General features: G+C 42.5%; 1 protein-coding gene across 2 annotated transcripts in view; it reads right to left on the bottom strand.

Annotated features, from left to right (window-relative positions):
- POLR3A (RNA polymerase III subunit A) overlaps nt 1–21093 on the bottom strand; it is a 47213-nt gene that overhangs the window by 17651 nt on the left and 8469 nt on the right. Inside the window, exons 8-22 of one of the 2 annotated variants that reach the window (XM_081913462.1) lie at nt 20734–20870; nt 19630–19733; nt 18616–18757; nt 17033–17173; nt 16486–16555; nt 15730–15857; nt 14731–14869; nt 11231–11395; nt 10219–10391; nt 9461–9572; nt 8221–8339; nt 5524–5661; nt 4051–4221; nt 2950–3063; nt 2484–2519 (exon numbers count right to left, since the gene is read on the bottom strand). In XM_081913462.1, the coding sequence (XP_081769588.1) occupies nt 2484–2519; nt 2950–3063; nt 4051–4221; nt 5524–5661; nt 8221–8339; nt 9461–9572; nt 10219–10391; nt 11231–11395; nt 14731–14869; nt 15730–15857; nt 16486–16555; nt 17033–17173; nt 18616–18757; nt 19630–19733; nt 20734–20870 (1889 nt within the window). The remainder of the gene's footprint in view (nt 1–2483; nt 2520–2949; nt 3064–4050; nt 4222–5523; nt 5662–8220; nt 8340–9460; nt 9573–10218; nt 10392–11230; nt 11396–14730; nt 14870–15729; nt 15858–16485; nt 16556–17032; nt 17174–18615; nt 18758–19629; nt 19734–20733; nt 20871–21093) is intronic. The other variant, XM_081913463.1, reaches the window with a different exon arrangement.

The raw sequence follows: 21093 nt of genomic DNA, 5'->3' as shown, positions 1-21093 counted from the left end.
GAAGTGACTCTGAAGGAGGAAGAGGAAGCCTGGAGACAGAGCCTGAAAGCAATAGCAGCAACATTTGGGGAGGAGGAATAGTGAAAAGCTCATGCGAGAGCTGAAATCACTGAAGGCAGAAGCTAAGGAGGTCCAAAAGAGAGAAGAAACCTCCAGTAGCAGCCTTCGGGAGGGCTCAAGCCAGCAACTGGCAAATTCCTGACCAGAGAGAAGACTTCCAGTGAAGTCCTCTGAATAAACTTGTGAGTTAACTGAGGTGGAGATAAGAAGGTAATTGGTTAATGGTTTCATGTAAGGATTAGAACAAGTTCATGGGAATCTTCTTAAAGCAACACTAACACTGTTACAGTTAATGTACTATTTTCTCCAATCGGTAGTGATATCTGAAAGTATAATACTTTGCTGTCTACCAATAAGCAAATCCATTATATTATGTTGTAAATAAGCATTAATGAATTCTCTTTAATTCTCAAACATGAAATTCTTGAGCTGTCTGTCCCATACATATACCCAGCAACAGTGTGCGAGGGATTTTTTAAAAAATTGAGTAAGGTATTGGGTGGAAACAATGGTGGAAGCAGAACTCTAAATAAAAAGAGCAGGCTCCCTTAATATAAGGTATATGTGGTGAGGATTCATCAGGGAACCTTACATGTACAGACTATTTGAATAATTTTAAAAATAAAACAACATGAATACAGTGGTACCTCAGGTTACATACGCTTCAGGTTACATACACTTCAGGTTACAGACTCCGCTAACCCAGAAATAGTGCTTCAGGTTAAGAACTTTGCTTCAGGATGAGAACAGAAATCGGGCTCCGGCAGGGCGGCAGCAGCAGGAGACCCCATTAGCTAAAGTGGTGCTTCAGGTTAAGAACAGTTACAGGTTAAGTACGGACCTCTGGAACGAATTAAGTACTTAACCTGAGGCACCACTGTACAACATTATATACAGCAGAGGCATTGAAGGGACAGGCTGGATTGCTGCAACACATTCTATGTGTGGCTTCACTTGCGCTTGATCCAGGAGCTAGTGCGGAATGCTGCAGTACGGTTGCTAGCACGAATGAGGACTTGTCAACGTAGAACATCTGCGCTGGTTGCTGATTTAGTACCAGGCAGAGTTCAAGGTGTTACTAGTAGCATATAAAGCCCTTAACCACTTGGGAACAGTTTATCTCCGAGATCACCTGAGCACCCACATATGCCCACTTGACCACTTTGATCAGCAGAATTGGCACTACCTACAAGTAAGCACCCCATAATGCCTGTTCCGCAAGTCTAAGAACTCGATGGTTTAGTGTGGCAACACCTATGCTTTGAAACTCCCTGCCTAGTGAGATCAAGCAGGCACGGTGCTCTTTTTGGTGCCTGCTAAAAACATTCTTACCCAGCTACTTAAGAGTTTTGTTTTAGTCTATTGTAGCTTAACGTTTTGTCTGTTTTGTAAACTTTTACTGTGATAATATCATTGTTTTATCTTATTTGTAAACTGATTTGAGGTTTTTCATATAATCAAGCAGTGTATGAGCTTTATGAAATGAATAAATAGTGAACCTCCAAAACATGTGTTTGTGATGTTCTGTTCTGCTATTGTTATTTATCATTTGTAGGCTGCTTTGTGATTCACTTGAATTAAAAGCGGCATAGAAATATGAATCAAATCGACTCAAACAGCTGATGGATCAATATTGATAGGGAAGTAGCCTCATCAGTCAGGCTCCCAAATCCTGTCAGGCCTTTGAGGTAAGCAAACTGAAGTATTTTGGACCAGGGCTCTGTTTCTCCAACTGCACTTCAGTGAACCTCTCCTGCTTTTCCTGATTACAGTGGAACCTCGGGTTACATACTGTCCTCCTTACGAATGCTTCGGGTAATGAATTCTGCTAACCTGGAAGTAAATACCCCTAGTTGCGAACTTTGCCCCGGGATGTGAGTGGAAGTTGCACGCCGGTGGCATGGTAGCAGCGGGAGGCCCCATTAGTGAAAGCGTGCCTCATGATAAGAACGGTTTCGGCTTAAGAACGGACCTCTGGAATGAATTAAGTTCGTAACCGGAGGTACCACTGTATTCTGAAGTTACTTCTTGTAGTCCACAAAAAACTTTTCTTGACACAGCAGGACTTTTGAGGGTGAGATGGGAGTCGCAGGGACTCTGGAAGGTGGCTTGGGTGGTGCAGAGCAGAACAGCATTCAGGGAGAGGGATTACTAGATTTGAATGAAAGGAGGAAAGTTCATGGAAGGTGTGTTGTCCAGTGCCTTATTGATCTTCGTGTTGTGGGGAGATTCCCAAAGGTTGGGGAACTGAGGGGTTGGCAGTGGAAACAAAGGGCTGTCCAAGAACGGTGGCAAGAGGTGGTGGATGGAAGTTCCAGCACCAATGAACATATGAACTGGGGGTTAGTAATACAAAACAGTTTCAATTCCAGAAGCGTCGCCACTATAAAGTTCTACATAGTGCACACACATGCTACAATTACCTCATTGTACACTGCATAACCTGTTTCAGTAAACGCCTTCAAGAAAGAACAGGAAAAAAACAAAGTAATAGGTATTTTGCTGTTATTGAAATAAACTATTCATAGGAAAGCAAACGTTAATGCACTTTCTGAACAAAATCCCTGCTACTGCAAACCAATAATTATGCCAGTCACGGAAAATCAAAGCAACAGAGCCCTGGCTCATATTTACAAGAAAGTGCTGCCTTTAAAAGTGAATATTTAGGCACCTCACCAGTTCCTAACTGGCAAATAAAAACAATTCCTCAGAAGGCAGAGCACAAACACCTGCATTTCAACCCAAAATCTGTCTATTTAACAACTGAGGTGGTGCTACCGAAGCAGAAAACATGTAAGATTACTGAATCGTGCTGCTTTGTGTTCTGGGGAGAGCAGTTTGTAAAGGACTAATGATCGTGAGAAAAAGAAAATGACGCAAAGACATCACCTGTAGGAAGCTGTCCTGGCAGCAAAGGAATTCGTTCTTCTTCATGATGGATTCAGCCGTTAACACCAATTCATTTTTACTAAGTGCAGGCTCACTTCGGCTTGGATACACTGCCTTAAACAACAAAGAGTACACAGACACATTACAAGGGCCTTTTCAATTTAATTCCTTCAGACAATTTAATATGCTTTCAAACTGGATGTGCCCAACTCCCCTCCCGCTTTTTAATCTAATCCTATCATTTAGGGCAAAAAGCCCAATTCTTACAAAGATCCCCAGTCTCCATTAGAATCATATAATTGTACAGCTGGAAGGGACCCTGAGGATCAACCCCCTTGAAATGCAGAAATATGCAGCCGTCCTACACAGGGAATCGAACCTGCAACACTGGTGTCAGTAGACCCACACTCTAACCAACTGAGTCATCCAAGCTCAAAGACAGATGGAAGAAAACAGATACAAGATTAAGAATTCTGTAGCATATTTAATTGGTAGGTGCTGAAATGAGGACTGGAAGGTCCATTCACTAAAATCCAACAGGAAGATTTCCTTCAAGCTTTGTAGCGAAGGAATGACCTTGGCTGTTCCAGTGGAGTAGGGATGACATGCCTAGGTCTTATCTTACATCCTGACCACCCTCTGACGCACAGACCTACTCTGGGAACAGCGCCAGAGTGTGTTCTTGGAGTTGGTGACCTCTTGCTCCAAGATAAGAGTGTAGGAAGGAAAATCCTTTTATGGTCAGGAGTACAGGAAGGAAATCCCTTTAATGGTTAAGAGTGCCGGAGCAGGAACATCTGTGATGTCAACCTGCGTGTACAAGCTGACATGGCTGGATTCCTGGGGAAGGGGGAAAGGGTGCCTGGAGGCTATATATACTGCATGAAATTTCTCATTTCTCTGGACTTGCTGTGGACTGACCACGCGAGTGCCTTTCTGCTGCTCCGGAGAGCAGAAATAAAGAACTCTTTCTCTGAACCAACCCTCGGTGTCATTTGACTTCCTTCCTCCCGTCTGGGAGCAACGCAGAGCCCACCAATCGGTAAAGTCTAATAAGGCTACAGTAGTATGTTGACATTTATTGATACCGTTTTAACTTACTCTGATGTTGTCCAGGACACGCTTGAACTCCAGAGGTTCATCTTTCCCCTCCATAGCTGCAGGATCTAAGCCATCTCCGCCATATATGAACTGTATGATGTCACCAGTAGAACTCCTGACAGTCAGGTCATACTGTGAGCACAGATCTTCAAGGGATTTTACCAGCCGTCTCTGAGAAGCAAGGGGAGACAACTCCTTCAGGACCTATCTAGTAATGCAGTTTACAAAACTTCTAAAATGTGGGCGGGGTGGCCAATTTGCACTGCCAAACGCAGGATGAGCAACTGTGCTGCATTTTGAGAGTCATTACAGGTCTGGAAATATAACCCGTGATGTAATAAATAGGAACCATCGCAGTCCGGTACACTGAAAGTCCCCCTCCATTTGAATCTTTTAAGGGAACATTTCAAACACTTAATATTGCATTAAAGGCACTCAAGGTACAATTCTTGAGGTCTTGCTGCCTGGTTTGGCTTGGATAAATCTCATTAAATGTTCTTGATCAAAGTCTCAATTTTTAAAAAGCAGATTATTTGAAAAAAATGCATCCCATCCCACATTTCTAAGCATTGAAGCCTGTAGAAGGGATGAAGGCAGGACCAAGTCATCTTTTAAAGTATTATGGGTTTTTTTGGGGGGGGCAGGCGGATAATCTGGAGTTTTGAGCTCCTTTGCTCCGTAGAATTCAGCTGATGAGACAAAAATCCTCTCATATGAAACAGCCTCACACAGGTTTCCAAATGACTACTTAGCTGGTTAGCTACAAATAGAAAGAATCGACTCCAAGCAACCAGACAGAAAAAATGGATAAAATGAAAGGAGTCTGGTGTCTTTCTTTCTAGTCATAAACACGTTACATGTGTATTAACACTGGTGACAGCTTGCAATAGATGTTTGCTGTTTTTACAAGGCTGCCTCTCATGGTAAAAAGACAAATCGGACATACAGTGGTACCTCGGGTTACATACGCTTCAGGTTACATACGCTTCAGGTTACAGACTCCGCTAACCCAGAAATAGCACCTCGGGTTAAGAACTTTGCTTCAGGATGAGAACAGAAATCGTGCAGTGGTGGCGCGGCGGCAGCAGGAGGCCCCATTAGCTAAAGTGGTGCTTCAGGTTAAGAACAGTTTCAGGTTAAGAACAGACCTCCAGAACGAATTAAATTCTTAACCCGAGGTACCACTGTAAAGGGAAGACCCACAAAATTTCCTACAATCACAATATACGTCTACAGATATAGGAATCTTTCTATAGATGTAGTATAGACATTTCTAGAGATACAGGATTCCTTCTTCATCATCAGAATTGAACCTTGAGGGAGAATGAGGCCACAAACTGGGAGAGGAATGTTAGTTATTTTCTTGACTTTGGTAAGGAAAACGAACCTTTACATGTAACGGATAGGAATTGCTCATGAGTGTTCTGCTACACTAACAGGGTCTCCTCCCACAGCAAAGTACCCCCAAGTTACCTGCATGTATCCTGTTTCAGCTGTTTTTACAGCAGTATCAACCAGGCCTTCTCGACCAGCCATGGTGTGGAAGAAAAACTCAGTGGGCGTCAAGCCAGAATAGAAGCTGTTGGCAACAAAACCTTTCGCTGCTGGAAGCTGTAAGAGGGGAGAAAAAGACCTGAAATGTGCTGCAGTAGAAAATGCACTCAGAGTCAATGAGGTGCAGTGGTCAATAATGTCAAAGTAGGACCGGGGAGACCCAAGTTGCAGACTATGAAGCATCCTGGGTGATGTTGGGCCAGTCACTGTCTTTCACTCCAACCTACCTCTCAGGGTTGCAGTAAGAATAAAGAGAGATGGGCAACCATACATGCCACCTTTAGCTCCTTGTTAATTATATATAAATTATAATAAACAAACATGCAAACCATGAGAACACTTTCAGACTTCATATACCGTATTTTTCCATGTATAAGGCAACCCCTATTTTTTGGGAGATGCGGGTGGCGTTGTGGTCTAAACCACTGAGGCTCTTGGGCTTGCTCATCGGAAGGTCAGTGGTTTGAATCACTGAGCTCCCGTTGCTCTATCCCTGCTTCTGCCAACCTGGCACTTCGAAAGCATACCAGTGCAAGTAGATAAATAGGTGCTGCTGCAGCAGGGAAGGTAAACGGTGTTTCTGTGCACTCTGGTTTCCATCATGGTGTTCCGTTGCACCAGAAGCGCTTTAGTCATGCTGGCCACATGACCCGGAATAACAACAACAACAACAATTTATTATTTTTACCCCGCCCATCTGGCTGTGTTTCCCAAGCCACTCTGGGCAGCTTCCAATAGAACACTAAAATACAATAACCTATTAAACATTAAAAGCTTCCCTAAACAGGGCTGCCTTCAGATGTCTTCTAAAAGTTTGGTAGTTATTTTTCTCTTTGACATCTGGTGGGAGGGCGTTCCATAGGGCAGGTGCCACTACCGAGAAGGCCCTCTGCCTGGTTCCCTGTAACTTGGCTTCTTGTAGTGGGTGAACTGCCAGAAGGCCCTCGGCGCTGGACCTCAGTGTCCCAGCAGAAGGATGGAGGTAGAGACGCTCCTTCAGGTATACTGGACTGAGGCCTTTTAGGGCTTTAAAGGTCAGCACCAACACTTTGAATTGTGCTCGGAAACGTACTGGGAGCCAGTGTAGGCATTTCAAGACCAGTTTTATATGGCCGTTCCCAGAAAGCTGTCTGTGGACAAATGCCTGGCTCCCTTGGCCTGAAGCGAGGTGAGCCACAACCCTGTAGTTGCCTTTGACTGGACGTAACCGTCCAGGGGTCCTTTACCTTTTTACCTTATTTTTTTAAAAATCCAAAATTTAAAAATCGGGCCAGAGCCAGAACCACCCACACCAGAGCCCAAACCCCTGTGAATTCACCATCTGTGTATAAGACAACCTCCAATTTTTGACTAATGTTCTTAAGCAAGCAAACAAACAAACAAACAAACAAACAAACAAACAAACAAACAAAAAACATCTTATACATGGAAAAATATAGTATTACAGGTATGATAATACAGCTATTATCTTTACAGCTATTATCTGTACCTCTTCAAGAGGTGTTGCATGAACAGATGAAATTATTAGCTCTAGAAAATGTGAGAACTCATCTCCTAGGAGTGCCAGTGAGGCCAAGAAAGGATGGAGGGGTGGCCCTTTTGCACACAGTAAAATATCCTATTGCAAAAGCTCCACTCTTACCAAAGTATTTCCTACAGGTTAACAGTTGTTCACAGAATTGTTTTCCATAGCAATGATCTAGCGCGATTGCTGAACTTCTTGTAATTCCTTCACCACAGGCCGATTCCCAACATTTACGTCCTGTATTTACTCCTTACACCAAGGGTGAAGAACTGATGGCCCTCCAGATGTTGCTCGATCCCAGCTCTCATGGGTCCAAGCCAGCATGGCCAAGAGTGAAGGATGAATGGAGTACAGAATAACTGGCAGTACCTCCCCCCCCGACTTTCTTGCTTTTAGTTCACCAATTCCTGGTTGCCTCTAGAGGATTCCAATTCCAATACAAGAAGCCACAGGCCTCTCTACTTCCCGGGGAGTGGGAAAGAGAACTAGCTATAATAGGCAACACAGAGGAGGAGAATGCTCTAAATTTGATGCCTGCCAACTTGCGGCTGGGGAGAAGGAAGAGGAACGAGAGGGAGAAGAGACCAAGATCTGGGCAAGTTGCCCACTGGAACGGTTACATCCTTATGGAGTTAAACTCCAGTAGTCTAAAGCAGTGTTTCCCAACCTTGGGTCTCCAGCTGTTTTTGGACTACAGTTCCCCTCATCCCTCACCACTGGTCTTGCCAGCTAGGGATGATGGGAGTTGTAGTCCAAAAACAGCTGGAGACCCAAGGTTGGAAAACACTGGTCTAAAGCAAACGACTCAGCTTGTTCAATTGAATTAAGAGCAAATTATTTCACGTTATTTTGTCTTGGCCCTTGTAGCAACCCTATGGGGTAGGTCATTTGTATTATCCTCAAAGTGCAAGGAGGAGGGAGGGAGGAGCAGAGAGGGAGGTTTTCTCAAGGCCAACTAGTCTGTGAGTTCGAGCAGTCAATACTTGAACCGCTCAGACATTACATCGCACCAGAAATTCTGTCTTCATTTAGTATTCAAACCCACACCTCCCCATTTCATACGGTTGTTTAGGTCCCGCAATGCTATTCACCTTGGAATGCTTCTTAAAATGAGGCAAGGATCGGTTCTCAAAGCCATCAGGCACGCGTGAGCCACTGATAGCCTGCTGTCCTACGCAAGCAATCATCTGGGAGATGTTAATGAAGGAGCCTAAAAAGACAACGCCACAAAGAAAGAGGTAGGTCACATCTTGCCTCGTGTTCCAAGTGATGGAGGTCTGCCCCACTCTACTTTATTTGTATGTGCAAATTCGTTTTTTAAAAAAAATAAAGATTTATTAAAACTTTTCACATTACAACAAAAAAGACAAACTAATCTAAACCAAAACTAGTAAAAGAAATAAAAGAGAAAAGAGAATGTGCGTGCACATTTTCAAAATCCGGAGCATATTATGAGGGTGTGCAGGAGAGAGCACAAAATTTCTGTGGCACAATTGAAGTGGCAGCACTGGATACAACCCACTGTAGAAGTGCCCCATTATTTATGAATCACGTTGGGCTTGCATTTAATGTAGATATGTGCAAAAAGCTTTAGTACTCATTACCTTTTTTAAAAAACACACACAAAGTGCCCAAAATGGAATTCTTATCCTATCAGAATGCCAACAGGGAGCGTTGGGTTTGATTGAACCCTCACATAGGAAGGGCTGGCACTCAACATACCAGTTCAACCAGAGCTGGAGAACCTGTTTGCAATGTTGCACGGGCAAAAAATAAAAGCAGACAAAATTCTCACTCATACATGACAGCCCAATGAATTAAGAACAATCTATCTAGAGCTGGACAGAGAGCAAACAACTGAACGCAAAATTAAGATGCAGCTGCTTGGTCTTTAAGCAACTGTGCTATGTAGGAGGTATAGAAATGACATGGGAAAGTTTCCGAATTAAAATGTGGTGCTGCCATGTAAAAACCAGAAGCAAAACTTACGTGTGCAGCGTTTCATGCTGCTAGCATGCCATTTAAGCCAGCCTCCACAATGCATAACATTGGCATGCCACTACGATCTTTGCCCACGCCACTGATCTTTGGTTGCACCAACAGGCAATGCAACTCAGATTCAAACAGATGCTGGTCATATGGGCTGTCTCAGGTTCAAAGACTATCTGCATGCACTTGGAATTACATCTAAACTTGTGATTCCTGTTCTAGATCCAAGTGTTGTCTGAACCGCAACCATAACCTTTTGCTGCCTTCTTTATTTATTGGCAACAGAAAAATCAGAATGAGTGGGCAGCAGCCATTTGTTTTCTAAAGTCCTCACGAGCTTACCTTTTGAACCACAAAGAGCCATGACGAGGGGGCTGTTACTCTTGTCTAGTTCTCGAAGGCAGGCACTGCCAGCATGGTCTCTGATCACAGACAGCTCTTTCAGAATCAGCGCCTGGGAGGAGACTTACAATTAATAAGCTGACCATTTCAAGAATTCACCTAAAGAGATTGTTGCATCTTAGCAAATTCTAACGACCAAGAAAAAGCAGAGTGTCCCAAAGGAAAGAAGTCTGTAGGCTGATCATTGCAACAACAGAGGCACGGCCAAGAATTTTGTCAAACTGACAAACATGCTAGCTTTCTGTGGGGGTTTGTCCTAGCCTGGCCCCTTTGGTGCTTCAGAAGACCCAGAATTCAGGGAGGCCAGAAACTGCCTCTTTCTTTTTCCTGCACTTATTGCTGTTGGGAGGTGCCTGTTTCCTGGGTAGGGGGAACCCTATATTCAACCATCAGAAGATAGGAGGGTTCACCTATGGTGAAGCGAGAAGAATAAGTGGCAATTTTTCCCTGGGGACAACCTTGGGAAGATTAAGATTCTGATTCAGCAAATTGATTTACTGTGATTTGGCCACTTGAAATGTGGCCCGTCTTCACATTTTGGGACTGTTTGGCCAAATCACAGCAAATCAATTTGCTGAATCAGAATCTTAATAGTTATGCTTCACCCTTGAGAGGGTAAATCAGCAAACAGCACACAACATGACTTCCGATTCATTACTAAGAATGAGTAATTCTCTATCAGATGGTATACAACTCACCTCTAATGTCTCTTCTGCTGTACAGCCAGGTTGCTGCTGCAGTTTGCCAGTCTTCAAAGCGTCAATATATTCATCACATTTCTTGTACCCAGCATTCAGAAGTTCATACTTTGCCTTCAGCAGCCCCTGTCCCGGAGTCACATCGCCAATTCCAATTGAAAATCCTCGATTAGCTAAGTGTTTGGAAACAACAGCCAAATGTACACATCAGCTCACTGAGTGCCACACAGAGAATTTCATCCGAGGTTACTTTTGTACTCAGGGTTTAACTTCTTATCCATGCAAGATATTTTTAGATTTTCCTAAAACTAGCAGAACTAGCTTTAAAAGTGTAGCGTTTTTAGTAAATGGTCTTCCTGGCTTGTGATACGTTTTGACATTGTGTGTTCTCTTTGGGCCTTTCCAGAGAATCAATTGATAGGCATGGTTATGGCTTATGTGCTCACTGCACAGGACCCAGACAATTTTTGTTGTCGCAAGGCCAGTATTTTCCTGCACTCAAATTTGATTATCTTGTCACTGGGGGCGGGGGGTGGTGGTGGTGTCACAATTCTTCCCTAAACAAGTGGCATCACTAGGGACAAACAACAACTACCTTCTTTGTACAATGCCTTAAAAAGTTATCCAACACTAGGCTCCACCATGCCATGATCCCAGTGAATTCAGTGAAGAGGGAGATACAAATTCCAGACCTTAGTATTGACTCCAGTTTTGACTAGGAAGTGTCAGCTGTGGAGGCTCTTTTTAGAACTGTTGTGGTATACCGGTTACAGTGTCAAAATTAGGAAGATCTGGATTCGATTCCTCATTCAGGCATAAAACTCAGAGGATATTTCAGTCAATATTTCTCAGCTACTCTTCCTCTCTGGGTTGTTGTGAGGATAGATAAACAGGGGTGGGGAAGAACTGTGCATCACACTGCCCTGAGCTCTTTGGAAGGAGCGCAGGATAGAAACATAGTGCAATAAAAAATGAATAAAATTACTAGAAAGCCACTTTTCAAGGTACTTACAGAGGTAGACAGGAGCAAGTCTGGCTAGCCGTGACATCGCATCAGCTGCCTCCACTTGTCCCCAATCTCTCAGCAAAATGTAGAAGATATTATTCTTGGATCCAGACCCTAAAGTTCCTTTGTCCATGCTGCCAGCCATCAACTCACTATTGTGGATTGCAACGTCTGAAAAAAAAAAGTCAGAAACTTGTCAACCTAAGCTTCCCGTTTTCAGCTTTTTCAGGCTCACAACCACTTTTAGCCCCAACATGGCAACATTTCATCCCTTCTCTTATAATAAATAATAATAATAATAATAATAATAATAATAATGATAATTTTCATTTATACCCCGCCCTCCCCAGCCAAGGCCGGGCTCAGAGCAGCTTACAAGCAATAATAAAAACAAGTTGAATGATTACAACTTAGAAACAAAATTAAAATACAACATTAAAATATTGAAACATTAAAATATTAAAATGTAGCCTCATCACAGGAGAAGGAAAGGAAAAAAGAAAGAGAGGGAGGGAATCAAATTGGCTCCAAGCCAAAAGCCAGGCGGAACAACTCTGTCTTACAGGCCCTGCGGAAAGAAATCAGATCCTGCAGGGCCCTGGTCTCATGAGGCAGAGCATTCCATCAGGCCGGAGCCAGAGTTGAAAAGGCCCTGGCTCTGGTTGAAGCCAACCTAACTTCCTTAGGGCCTGGGACCACTAGGGTGTTGCTATTTATGGACCTTGAGGCTCTCCGTGGGGCATACCGGGAGAGGCTGTCCCATAGGTACGAGGGTCCTAGGCCGTGAAGGGCTTTAAAGTTCAAAAGCAGCACGTTAAATCTTAAAGAAACTCTTCTCAAAATAATGGTGGCAGGGCTACTTATGCAACCTAGTGTACATTAGGGCATTACCCGGTTGTGGTTCCTGGTTTGCAAATGGGAAAAACAGTGCTTTAACACACCCAGAAACCTATACGGTAGATGCAGAAACGCTGAGAACTCAAGTTGTAAGACGGGGAGGGTAGGTGGTAGAATCCAAGCTTATTTCAGTCAATTCGTATTTTGTAACAGTTTAAGGCCACCAGGGCATATAAACAAACACAAATTCTCAACCACGAAGGTCATGGGACCTCTTACAATTAAAAGTAGTTACAAGAATAAATACAGAGACTGAAACAAGGACAGAGACATAACTGAGCACAGTCAAACAAGAGCCTGGCTTTCTGTATGGGAGCTATAATTCTCAAACAAGGGGAGTCCTTTTCTTACTCTGACATGTCAAGGACTGCAAAGCTAAAGCTGGCTTTGCTAATTTAATAGACAAGACAAGCAGGACTGTCTCTTCATTCAACATGCACCTATAAGATGGATGTGCATTTTCGCCTGGGGTCTATAGCATCCTCCAAAGGACTTTCTGGTTCAGCCACAAACAATATTGAGCTGCGGGCGTCCACACCTTCCTTGGGAACATCTGCTTTTGGGCAGCAAGAAGACTTTCAAAGCGAGTCTAAGCAGTATTTTCTACAACAAAAGGCCAACAAAGTAAACCTCTCTTTGTAGAACATGCTGCAAGCATTTGTCCAAATCGAGTTAACCTCATAAACATTGTTCTCATTCCAAAAATAATCTAGGGACTGTTTAACAGTTTGATTTCAACTAGAACAATGGTCTGAGGTTAAGTTAGTTTCAGAAATAAAAACAACCCTCCCCACAAAGTCAGATTGTTCAATTTTGCCCAATGTTCAGCTCCTATGAAAGGAACCATCTGCACTGCACTTGCCAAACAGTGATAATTTTCCTTAGAAATGACAGATCTCAAGTAATTTCTTTTCTAGTTGCAGATGCTTCAAGGCAGATCAAAAGAGACGTGTACCACTTGAGGCCCATTCGTCCACCATGTATGGGAGCCACTTTGGTGCAAATTATTCTCTTTTTTTAAACTACAGAAACCAAAACGACAGAGGCTTGTGAACGCTTGGAAACTGATGTGGTACAGAAAGAGTTCGATCCATTTTCCTCTATCAGCCAGCGAATTCCTTAAGTTGTGTTATGTACACAAAGTTACTTTCTTTGGTCTGCTGAAAACATCTCACCTGTCCCGAATAAAATAATAATTTTAAAAGGTCCTTGGAAGATACACTATCACTTGCTACCTTAAAAGCACAATTCTTCTTTCTTTTTTCTTATCATATGTGGTGGTCTTGTGGTAAGGTTAAGGCTTACTGGGAAATGATATACAATGAAAGGAAAAGGATGTTTAAAATAACATTTGTTAAAACAAACAAACAAACCCAGAAGCTTTTCTCTTGGAAATTATGGAGACAGCGCTACCCAAACTGTATAGAAATTTATTCATGTATGTGACTACAGCAGCAAGAATGTTACTTGTCCCAAAATGGAAAGAAGCAGAAGTCCCAGCAAAGGAAGAATGGATACAAAAACTGATGGAATATGCAGAAATGACAAAACTTAGCAGAAGAATAAGAAATCAAGATAACAAACTTTTTATAAAAGAATGGAAATGGTTTACTGAATATTTACAGATAAATTGTAAACAGTTAAAAACACTGGGAGGATTATTGTAATAACCTGCAGTTTCATAACAATATATATTTAAAGAAGATGAATAAATGAGCAAGTTAAGTTAATTTGGATATGCAGGAGATATTAAATAAATTTAAGGAATCGCAGAAACAGGGAGAAGGAAGTCAAGTTTTCAAATTTCAAAATGATAGTAAAATCAGTGAAATGTATAAATCTGAAAAGTATTTTCGGTCACCTCCAGGGTTGACTACTGTAATTCGCTCTATGTGGGGCTGCCCTTGAAGCTGTCCCAGAAACTCCAGCGGGTGCAGAATGCTGCAGCGAGGCTCCTCACAGGGTCTCTGCCATGGGAGCATATTCACTCAGTGCTTTTCCAGCTGCACTGGCTCCCGATGGAGTACAGGGTCAGATTTAAGGTGCTGGTTTTGACCTTTAAAGCCCTTCACGGCCTAGGACCCTCGTATCTATGGGACCGCCTCTCCTGGTATGCCCCACGGAGGACCTTAAGATCCATAAATAGCAACACCCTAGAGGTCCTGGGCCCTAAGGAAGTTAGATTAGCCTCAACCAGAGCCAGGGCCTTCTCAACACTGGCTCCGGCCTGGTGGAATGCTGTGTCTCATGAGACCAGGGCCCTGTGGGATCTGATTTTTTCCACAGGGCCTGTAAGACAGAATTGTTCCACCTGGCCTTTGGCTTAGAATCAATTTGACACCCCCCCCTATTTTTCATTTCTCCTCCTGTGAAGAGGCGGCATCCTAATGTTTTAATATTGTATTTTAATCAACTTGTTTTTATTATTGGTTGTTAGCCGCCCTGCGCCTGGTCTTGGCTGGGGAGGGCGGGGTACTACTACTACTACTACTACTAATAATAATAATAATAGAAGAAGAAAGCACAAATCTCTAATAAACCCAGTGGCCAGTAAGTATGTCATAAGTTACAGTTGCCAAGTCTCAGGTTTCACCACTACTTCCACTTACAGGAATCGTTGCTGCACAAGTCTTCTCCCTTGCCACAATACTGCTTGCCCTTGGTTCGAAGGTTGGCTTTGACAGGACAACTGTCACTAGGCTTCAGAATGATACCGAAGACCTGCTTTCCTGTCCAGAGGGTTACAGGCTGGAAGAGGACAAAGGATTATGAAGACAAGCAGAAGAGCTTCCACTAAAGTTATAGAACTAGAAGATGCAAAAACATTATACTTTAGGACTCCAAACTACTCTTCCACTTCTTTTCAACTATTCCAGGTCAAGGAGCAACATGTAGCTCAGCTGGTAGAGGACGAGACTGTTAATCGCAGGGTCGTGGGTTCGAACCCCACGTTGGGCAAAAGATTCCTGCCCTGCAGCGGGTTGGGATAGATGACCTTTGTGGTCCCTTTCCAGTTCTTCAATTCTATGATTCTAAGCAATGGGATGGTGCCACGGTTTCAATCTCTACCAATTAAATTGATTAAACCAACCAACTGAAGCTTTAATCACAGATTAAAACCTGCCCTTTATTCAATCCATGAGGCAGAGGTCAAAAGATACAGCCACACAAATATGTCTGCTCCCTTCCACCAAATGGAAGAAGACCCGTCTCTTTGTAATCAGAATTTGCAACCACGCACTGCAGAGATGGTTCGTTTAATGGGGAAATCCTTATGGTTATCCTTTCGCCAGTAAGAATTACATCGATAACTGAAGTCAACGGAAATTTTTATCTGCAACAGCGATGGGAACATTCATTTTTGAAACCCAACATGGTGTATTAACTGCAGCGCAACACATTTAGTGTCACAGGGGAGACCGATGTGTTCAGCTATTGTCCAGTTTGAGATTTTGCCACCCTCCAGAAAGGCCTCTTGCCCTGCCTCAGAGCTTGCCTTTTGATACAACAACACCAGGGAGACCCGCTCCACGTCCAGGCAAAAGAACCTCACCAATTTATTACTGACTAAGCTCAAGTGCGCACTCTTTCTCCAAGACGTTCCATACCTTGAGAATTGCTGGCGGTGGGAGGCGAACTTTTATTTTCTCATCCTTGCCAACCAGAATAGAAGCGATAATCTGACAGGCTTTAGCTCGATCGAAGAAAGTGTCCTTGAGGGTGAGGAGGTAAGCCCCTAAAATGGGAAATACAGAACACAACGCAAACACTTCCGTATAAGAGGATAAGCTAGAAAGGGCATTGAGTAACATACACTATACTGGCAATACATTTAAACGTAATCAGATCACATGGAACTGCAGTGGCGTGAAAGAAAAATGCATCTTAATTATCTGTATTAATATAAATAAATAAATTTCATGCAGGTTTCATTTTGGACGCTAGAAAGACCAAAAGGTATTTAAAAAGAGAACAATGAAGGCAAATATTTTACCACATGGCTCTCCTTGTACACATCCTAGAGACATCAAGGCAAAGATTAGGAATATCTCAGCAGTGGCCACACTTAGGCCCAGGTCTTTAGTGAAGAAGTTCCAATACTGATGCAATCCTGCAGTCCATACAGAACCCTCCTTTGCAGATCGTTGCTCACCTCTACACCCATGCATCTCTGTGGCATGCCCAGCAGGGAAAGGCCTCTTCAGAAGAGGCACCACCATATCAATGACACCATGGTAATAATTCTTTTTTTTTGCAAGGAGGTATTATTCTATCACGCATGAGCAAGGAAGATCTAAGAGGTCTTGAAAACAAATGAGTGTCTCATAACACAGGTAAACACATATTTGACTTCAAATACAGACCTGTAAGGAAATCCTGAATTGCAGCAATAAGGGGCTCTCCATTTCTTGGTGTTACCAAGTTTGCTTTAGTCTAGATGAAGGAAGATATATTAACTAGGGAAACATGGCACAATATTTCAAAAACTCTTATTATGTACATGATCATACTACTACAAGATCTTTCTACTCCTCTCTGTGACATATATAAACACATGTTATATTCCAGTGCATTTTCTTAATGCAATAAATCTGTTTAGGGTTTGATAGGGCTTTACTGCCTAGTCAGTGTAGACATGATTCCATTCTGACAAGATTGTTCTACAAAAGGCATGGGGCCAAACTGTGGCCCACAGCAGTTTCTCTGCCCTGTTTTCTTTTAAGTAACTTTCCTCTGTTATCTCCAACTCCTTCCCCTTCCTCACCAAGTGGAAGCATGAAGGAAAGCAGTCAGCAAAATGCAGACTTTGTGCAGTTCTTAAAAGGTTTCAACTAGTAAAAGAAATCAGGCAGCGGGCAGTGAACCTGCCCCATCTCAACAGGCAGTAGTATGTAATAGCACTTTGCTTACCCCCATCAGAACAAGGGCTTCTGCTTTGGCTTCTTCAGTTTGAGGAAGATGAAGATTCATCTCATCACCATCAAAGTCAGCATTGTATGGTGTACAGACACATTCATTAAATCTGAAAGTCCGGTGCGGTTTTACTCTAGCCTGGAAAAAACATATCAAAAGGAAAAACCCAGAAGAAAATACTGTGTAAAACATACAAGGAATTCAGAACGTATCATTTGGAAAACGCTTGGAAAATTTGTGCTTTTGCTTTTACATAATTTCAGTTTTACAAAAAGAGAGAGAGGACTTGTTGCATCAAATGACAAGTTTATTTCATTTTTGCCCGGTACTGCTGGAGGGTTAAGATAATGTAATGATGTAGGCATTGTGAGCCATAACTTTACCCAACTCTTAGGCAGGAGAAAACATGATGGCATGAGGATATCTGGGCTTGTACTTACAGCACAGATCTGGGCTCACACACTTCCGTGTATCAGTTATAGGGAAAGTCTAGCAAACAGCCACTATATGCATTATCTTAATAATTTAAAGCATAGGGTGGGTGTACACATGCAGCAGATTGAGGTGGTAGAATATGCTGTACCACATCAGACAGCAAATGGGGAATTACATATTTAAATGCCCCCCTATGCAAAGGGCTCCTTGCAAGTAGAAAAGTAAAACAGACTGGCCTAGAGACATCTCCCACTCCTACCAAAATGCTAGTTTTATACATGCAGACAGGTTTGGGCGTCTGAACCAGAGAAGCATTAAAAATGTACTCCCTGCTCCTCTGCAACCCAAAGGCGATTTTACTATTCCACTTTGCTGCATACACAGAGCCAGCTTTGCTCGGGCACGTATCAGGAAACCTGGATTTTAGATTTAGCTGGCTAATATGGTCCAGAAAGAGAGGTGAATGACAACTCTTCTCATGCGAAATGGAGAAGATCCTAAGGTTATTTTATTTATTTAGTCAAAATCCCAAGGCAGTGTGCAATATTAAGAACATAATACACAACATAATAATAAAACAATCATAACAGCCCCCGCCCCAAATCTAACAGGCCATAGATTATTTAATGGCCAAAGGCCTGGGTAATAGGAGTGTTTTCACCTGGAGCCTAAAGACATGTAATGATGGCGCTAGGTGAGCCTTTCTGGGGAGAGCATTCCAGATGGGGAGCGACCACAGAAAAGGCCTGTTCTCATGTTGTTGCCCTCTGAATCTCTCAATAGCAGCCAAGTCGTGATCATTGCCTTATCTGACTTGAATAATGTTCTACTTAGCTTGGATCTGGGGCAATGGTAGCCATACCACACAGATGAAATTACAGAAGCTGTGGAATAGCTACTCAAGTTGGAGAAGGTAGCAGGCAACATGTACCATTTGGATCATGTAAAAATCACACAGATCACGCCCGAAGCCTGGCAGGCAGAAATCAGTGATCATACTCTTTATCTCTCGCAGAAGAATAATACTCTTGCCCAAAAGCCTTAAGAACTAATGAATGTATGTGTTAGGTGACCAATTATGATGATGAATGGTAATAAAAATAAATATGCCCCAGGGAACCACAGAAATAAGTTGCCATGCTTACTATATGAGCCATGATGCTGAGCTTGTGCAAAGAGGGCTGTCGATTGAACAGGACTATATCTCCATCTATGAGGTGTCTCTCCACAATGTCCCCATACTTCAGTTCCTGAGCCATCTTCTCACGGTTTCCGTATTTCAAAAACCTGGGGGGAGGGAGGGAGGGGAGAGAGAAAGAAAGAAAGGAAATCTATCATAAGAAATAATCAGTCTTAGAGGAAATTATTGCTTTCCAGTTATACAGCTGCTCTTCCACAGGACTGTTGAGCTTCCTCAGTAATAAGAAAGGAAATCACAGCTGAAAACTTTCCCATACCATTTTACAACAGTGAAAGTAATTTTTTAAAGTTAGAGGGAGGGTGAGAATCTGCTTAAGACACATGTATGAATATAGATTTTGGAAGGGGGGAAAGCATCCATTTTTAGATGCTGCCTGCTGCAACCCATACATGTGCACTCTCAGAAAGGGCATTCCCTCTCATGTGAGAAGGAATATCTCTTAAGACAGTACTTGCTAGCTGCAGTTTTATAAGGACTCGCAACTCTTGACTTTTGAACCTATGTTGCTCAGTTAACTTGGGGTGTGTTCCTTTGTGCCTTTTTAGTTCAGTGTTTTTAATCACTTCACCTACCCACTGAAAGGTTGCAGACCCTAGTGCTAGTAATTATGATTATCAGCAGTTCATGGGAGAAAAGCAGGGCACTTAGCTTACCCTCAAAACACTTTTGCAGAAGACCTATTTTTGAAGGTCACACGCACACAGCAACTGGATCAAAATTAAGTTTTGCCCACCAGATGTGCCACTGCTTTTCAAGGCAAGTGCTTAGTGAATTGTATAAGGAGCAAATTTTGAATGTTTACACAAACAAGACTAGCATCTTAGGCAAGAATCAGTGAAACTGAAAAGAGGGGAAAGAAAAAAATCCAGATAGCCTCTCGGTATGTTCAAAACAAACCCTAAACTTTCAAATCAAGTGACTGAAGTAAAATGAGTCTATTTCAGATACAAGGCCTAACCTTTTCATCTGTGTGTGCCTCTGCTGAATGAAGTTGGCACCAGGATGAAGCTCTGGACCATTCCGAACAAGTTTCCTCATAAAGTCGATGTTAGCTTTATTCACCTGTAATAGGAATGCCCGAGTTAAAGGCGAAAAACTTGCACAATTCTTGTGAAGCTTTGCCAATAATTTTTGCTGCCCTGGGTAAATCATAGTTATGTAATTTTCTCTGTATTATATACTAGACAGCACAAACAACAACATATTAAATGATCAAGAGTTAAGATAGCATTTTCTCGCTGTTATTTTAAATGCCTGTCACACCTTTGTAACAGAGATAATACCCCAATACCCTGGGATATCCCTTTACATCACACAACTGACAAGATGCCTCTGTTCTCTTCTTCTGGTGGTCTCTTCAAGGCATTTTGAAAACAGGAGGAGACACTTCTGGAATTTTAGCACTAGAGGACTTGCTAAGTTCCATGTTTGGGTTAGCCCTATTCTTGTGCACATACTACAACTCTTTTCAAGATTATTGGATGTCATCTATAAAAATATACATACTAAATGACCTTTCAGCTTGGCAAGAGTGCAAGGAGCAGGGGGGAATGCTATTGTAAAGATACCAGATTACAGTGGTACCTCAGATTAAGAACTTAATTCGTTCTGGAGGTCCGTTCTTGACCTGAAACTGTTCTTAACCTGAGGTACCATTTTAGCTAATGGGGCCTCCCACTGCCGCCGTGCCGCAATTTCTGTTCTCATCCTGAAGCAAAGTTCTTAACCCAAGGTACTATTTCTGGGTTAGCGGAGTCTGTAACCTGAAGCATCTGTAACTCGAGGTACCACTGTAGCTTCTGAATTTAAGGAACAGACAACATACAGCTAAATTTCTATCAATAGGACCTGGCCTGTCCTTTACATGGAATGATACCAGGAGCAAGTCTGACATCCATCTCTTTCCCAAGTACAGCCTAAGTCAAAAGGGTATTTAATTCCACTTGGTGATTCAAACAAAGCTTGAGATCTGATCTTGATAGAACCATCTGCAGACTCTCTGGAAGCTACTACAGCAAGGGACTGCACCACACAACAGAAGATTTCATTTTCTCCCAATTACCTTCTCAGGAAACGTTAGTATTTTTGCAACATGAACAGGCACAGCCACTTCATCAATGCGCAGGTTTGGGTCAGGTGAGATCACTGTTCTGCCTGAGAAGTCCACTCGCTTTCCAGACAAGTTTCCTCTAAACCGACCTTAAAGGGAGTGGAGGGAGGCAAGAAAAGAGAAAGTTGAAGCCAGTCAAGAAAAAACCCCTCTGATCTTCCACAGAGAAAATAAACTAAAGTTATTATTTTTTATTATTGTTATTTGATATTATCAATGTACAGAGTGCTTTATGCAGTTTAAAAAAACAAAACAACGTGTTCCTGCTGCAAGGAGGATAGAGTCTGAAAATGTGACACAGGAACAAGCAAT

This window comes from Podarcis melisellensis (assembly GCF_964234715.1).
Source record: "Podarcis melisellensis genome assembly, chromosome: 5".
NCBI lineage: Eukaryota > Metazoa > Chordata > Lepidosauria > Squamata > Lacertidae > Podarcis > Podarcis melisellensis.
The sequence above is the reverse complement of the archived record's forward strand: the minus strand, read 5'-3'. Positions and strand labels throughout refer to the sequence as shown.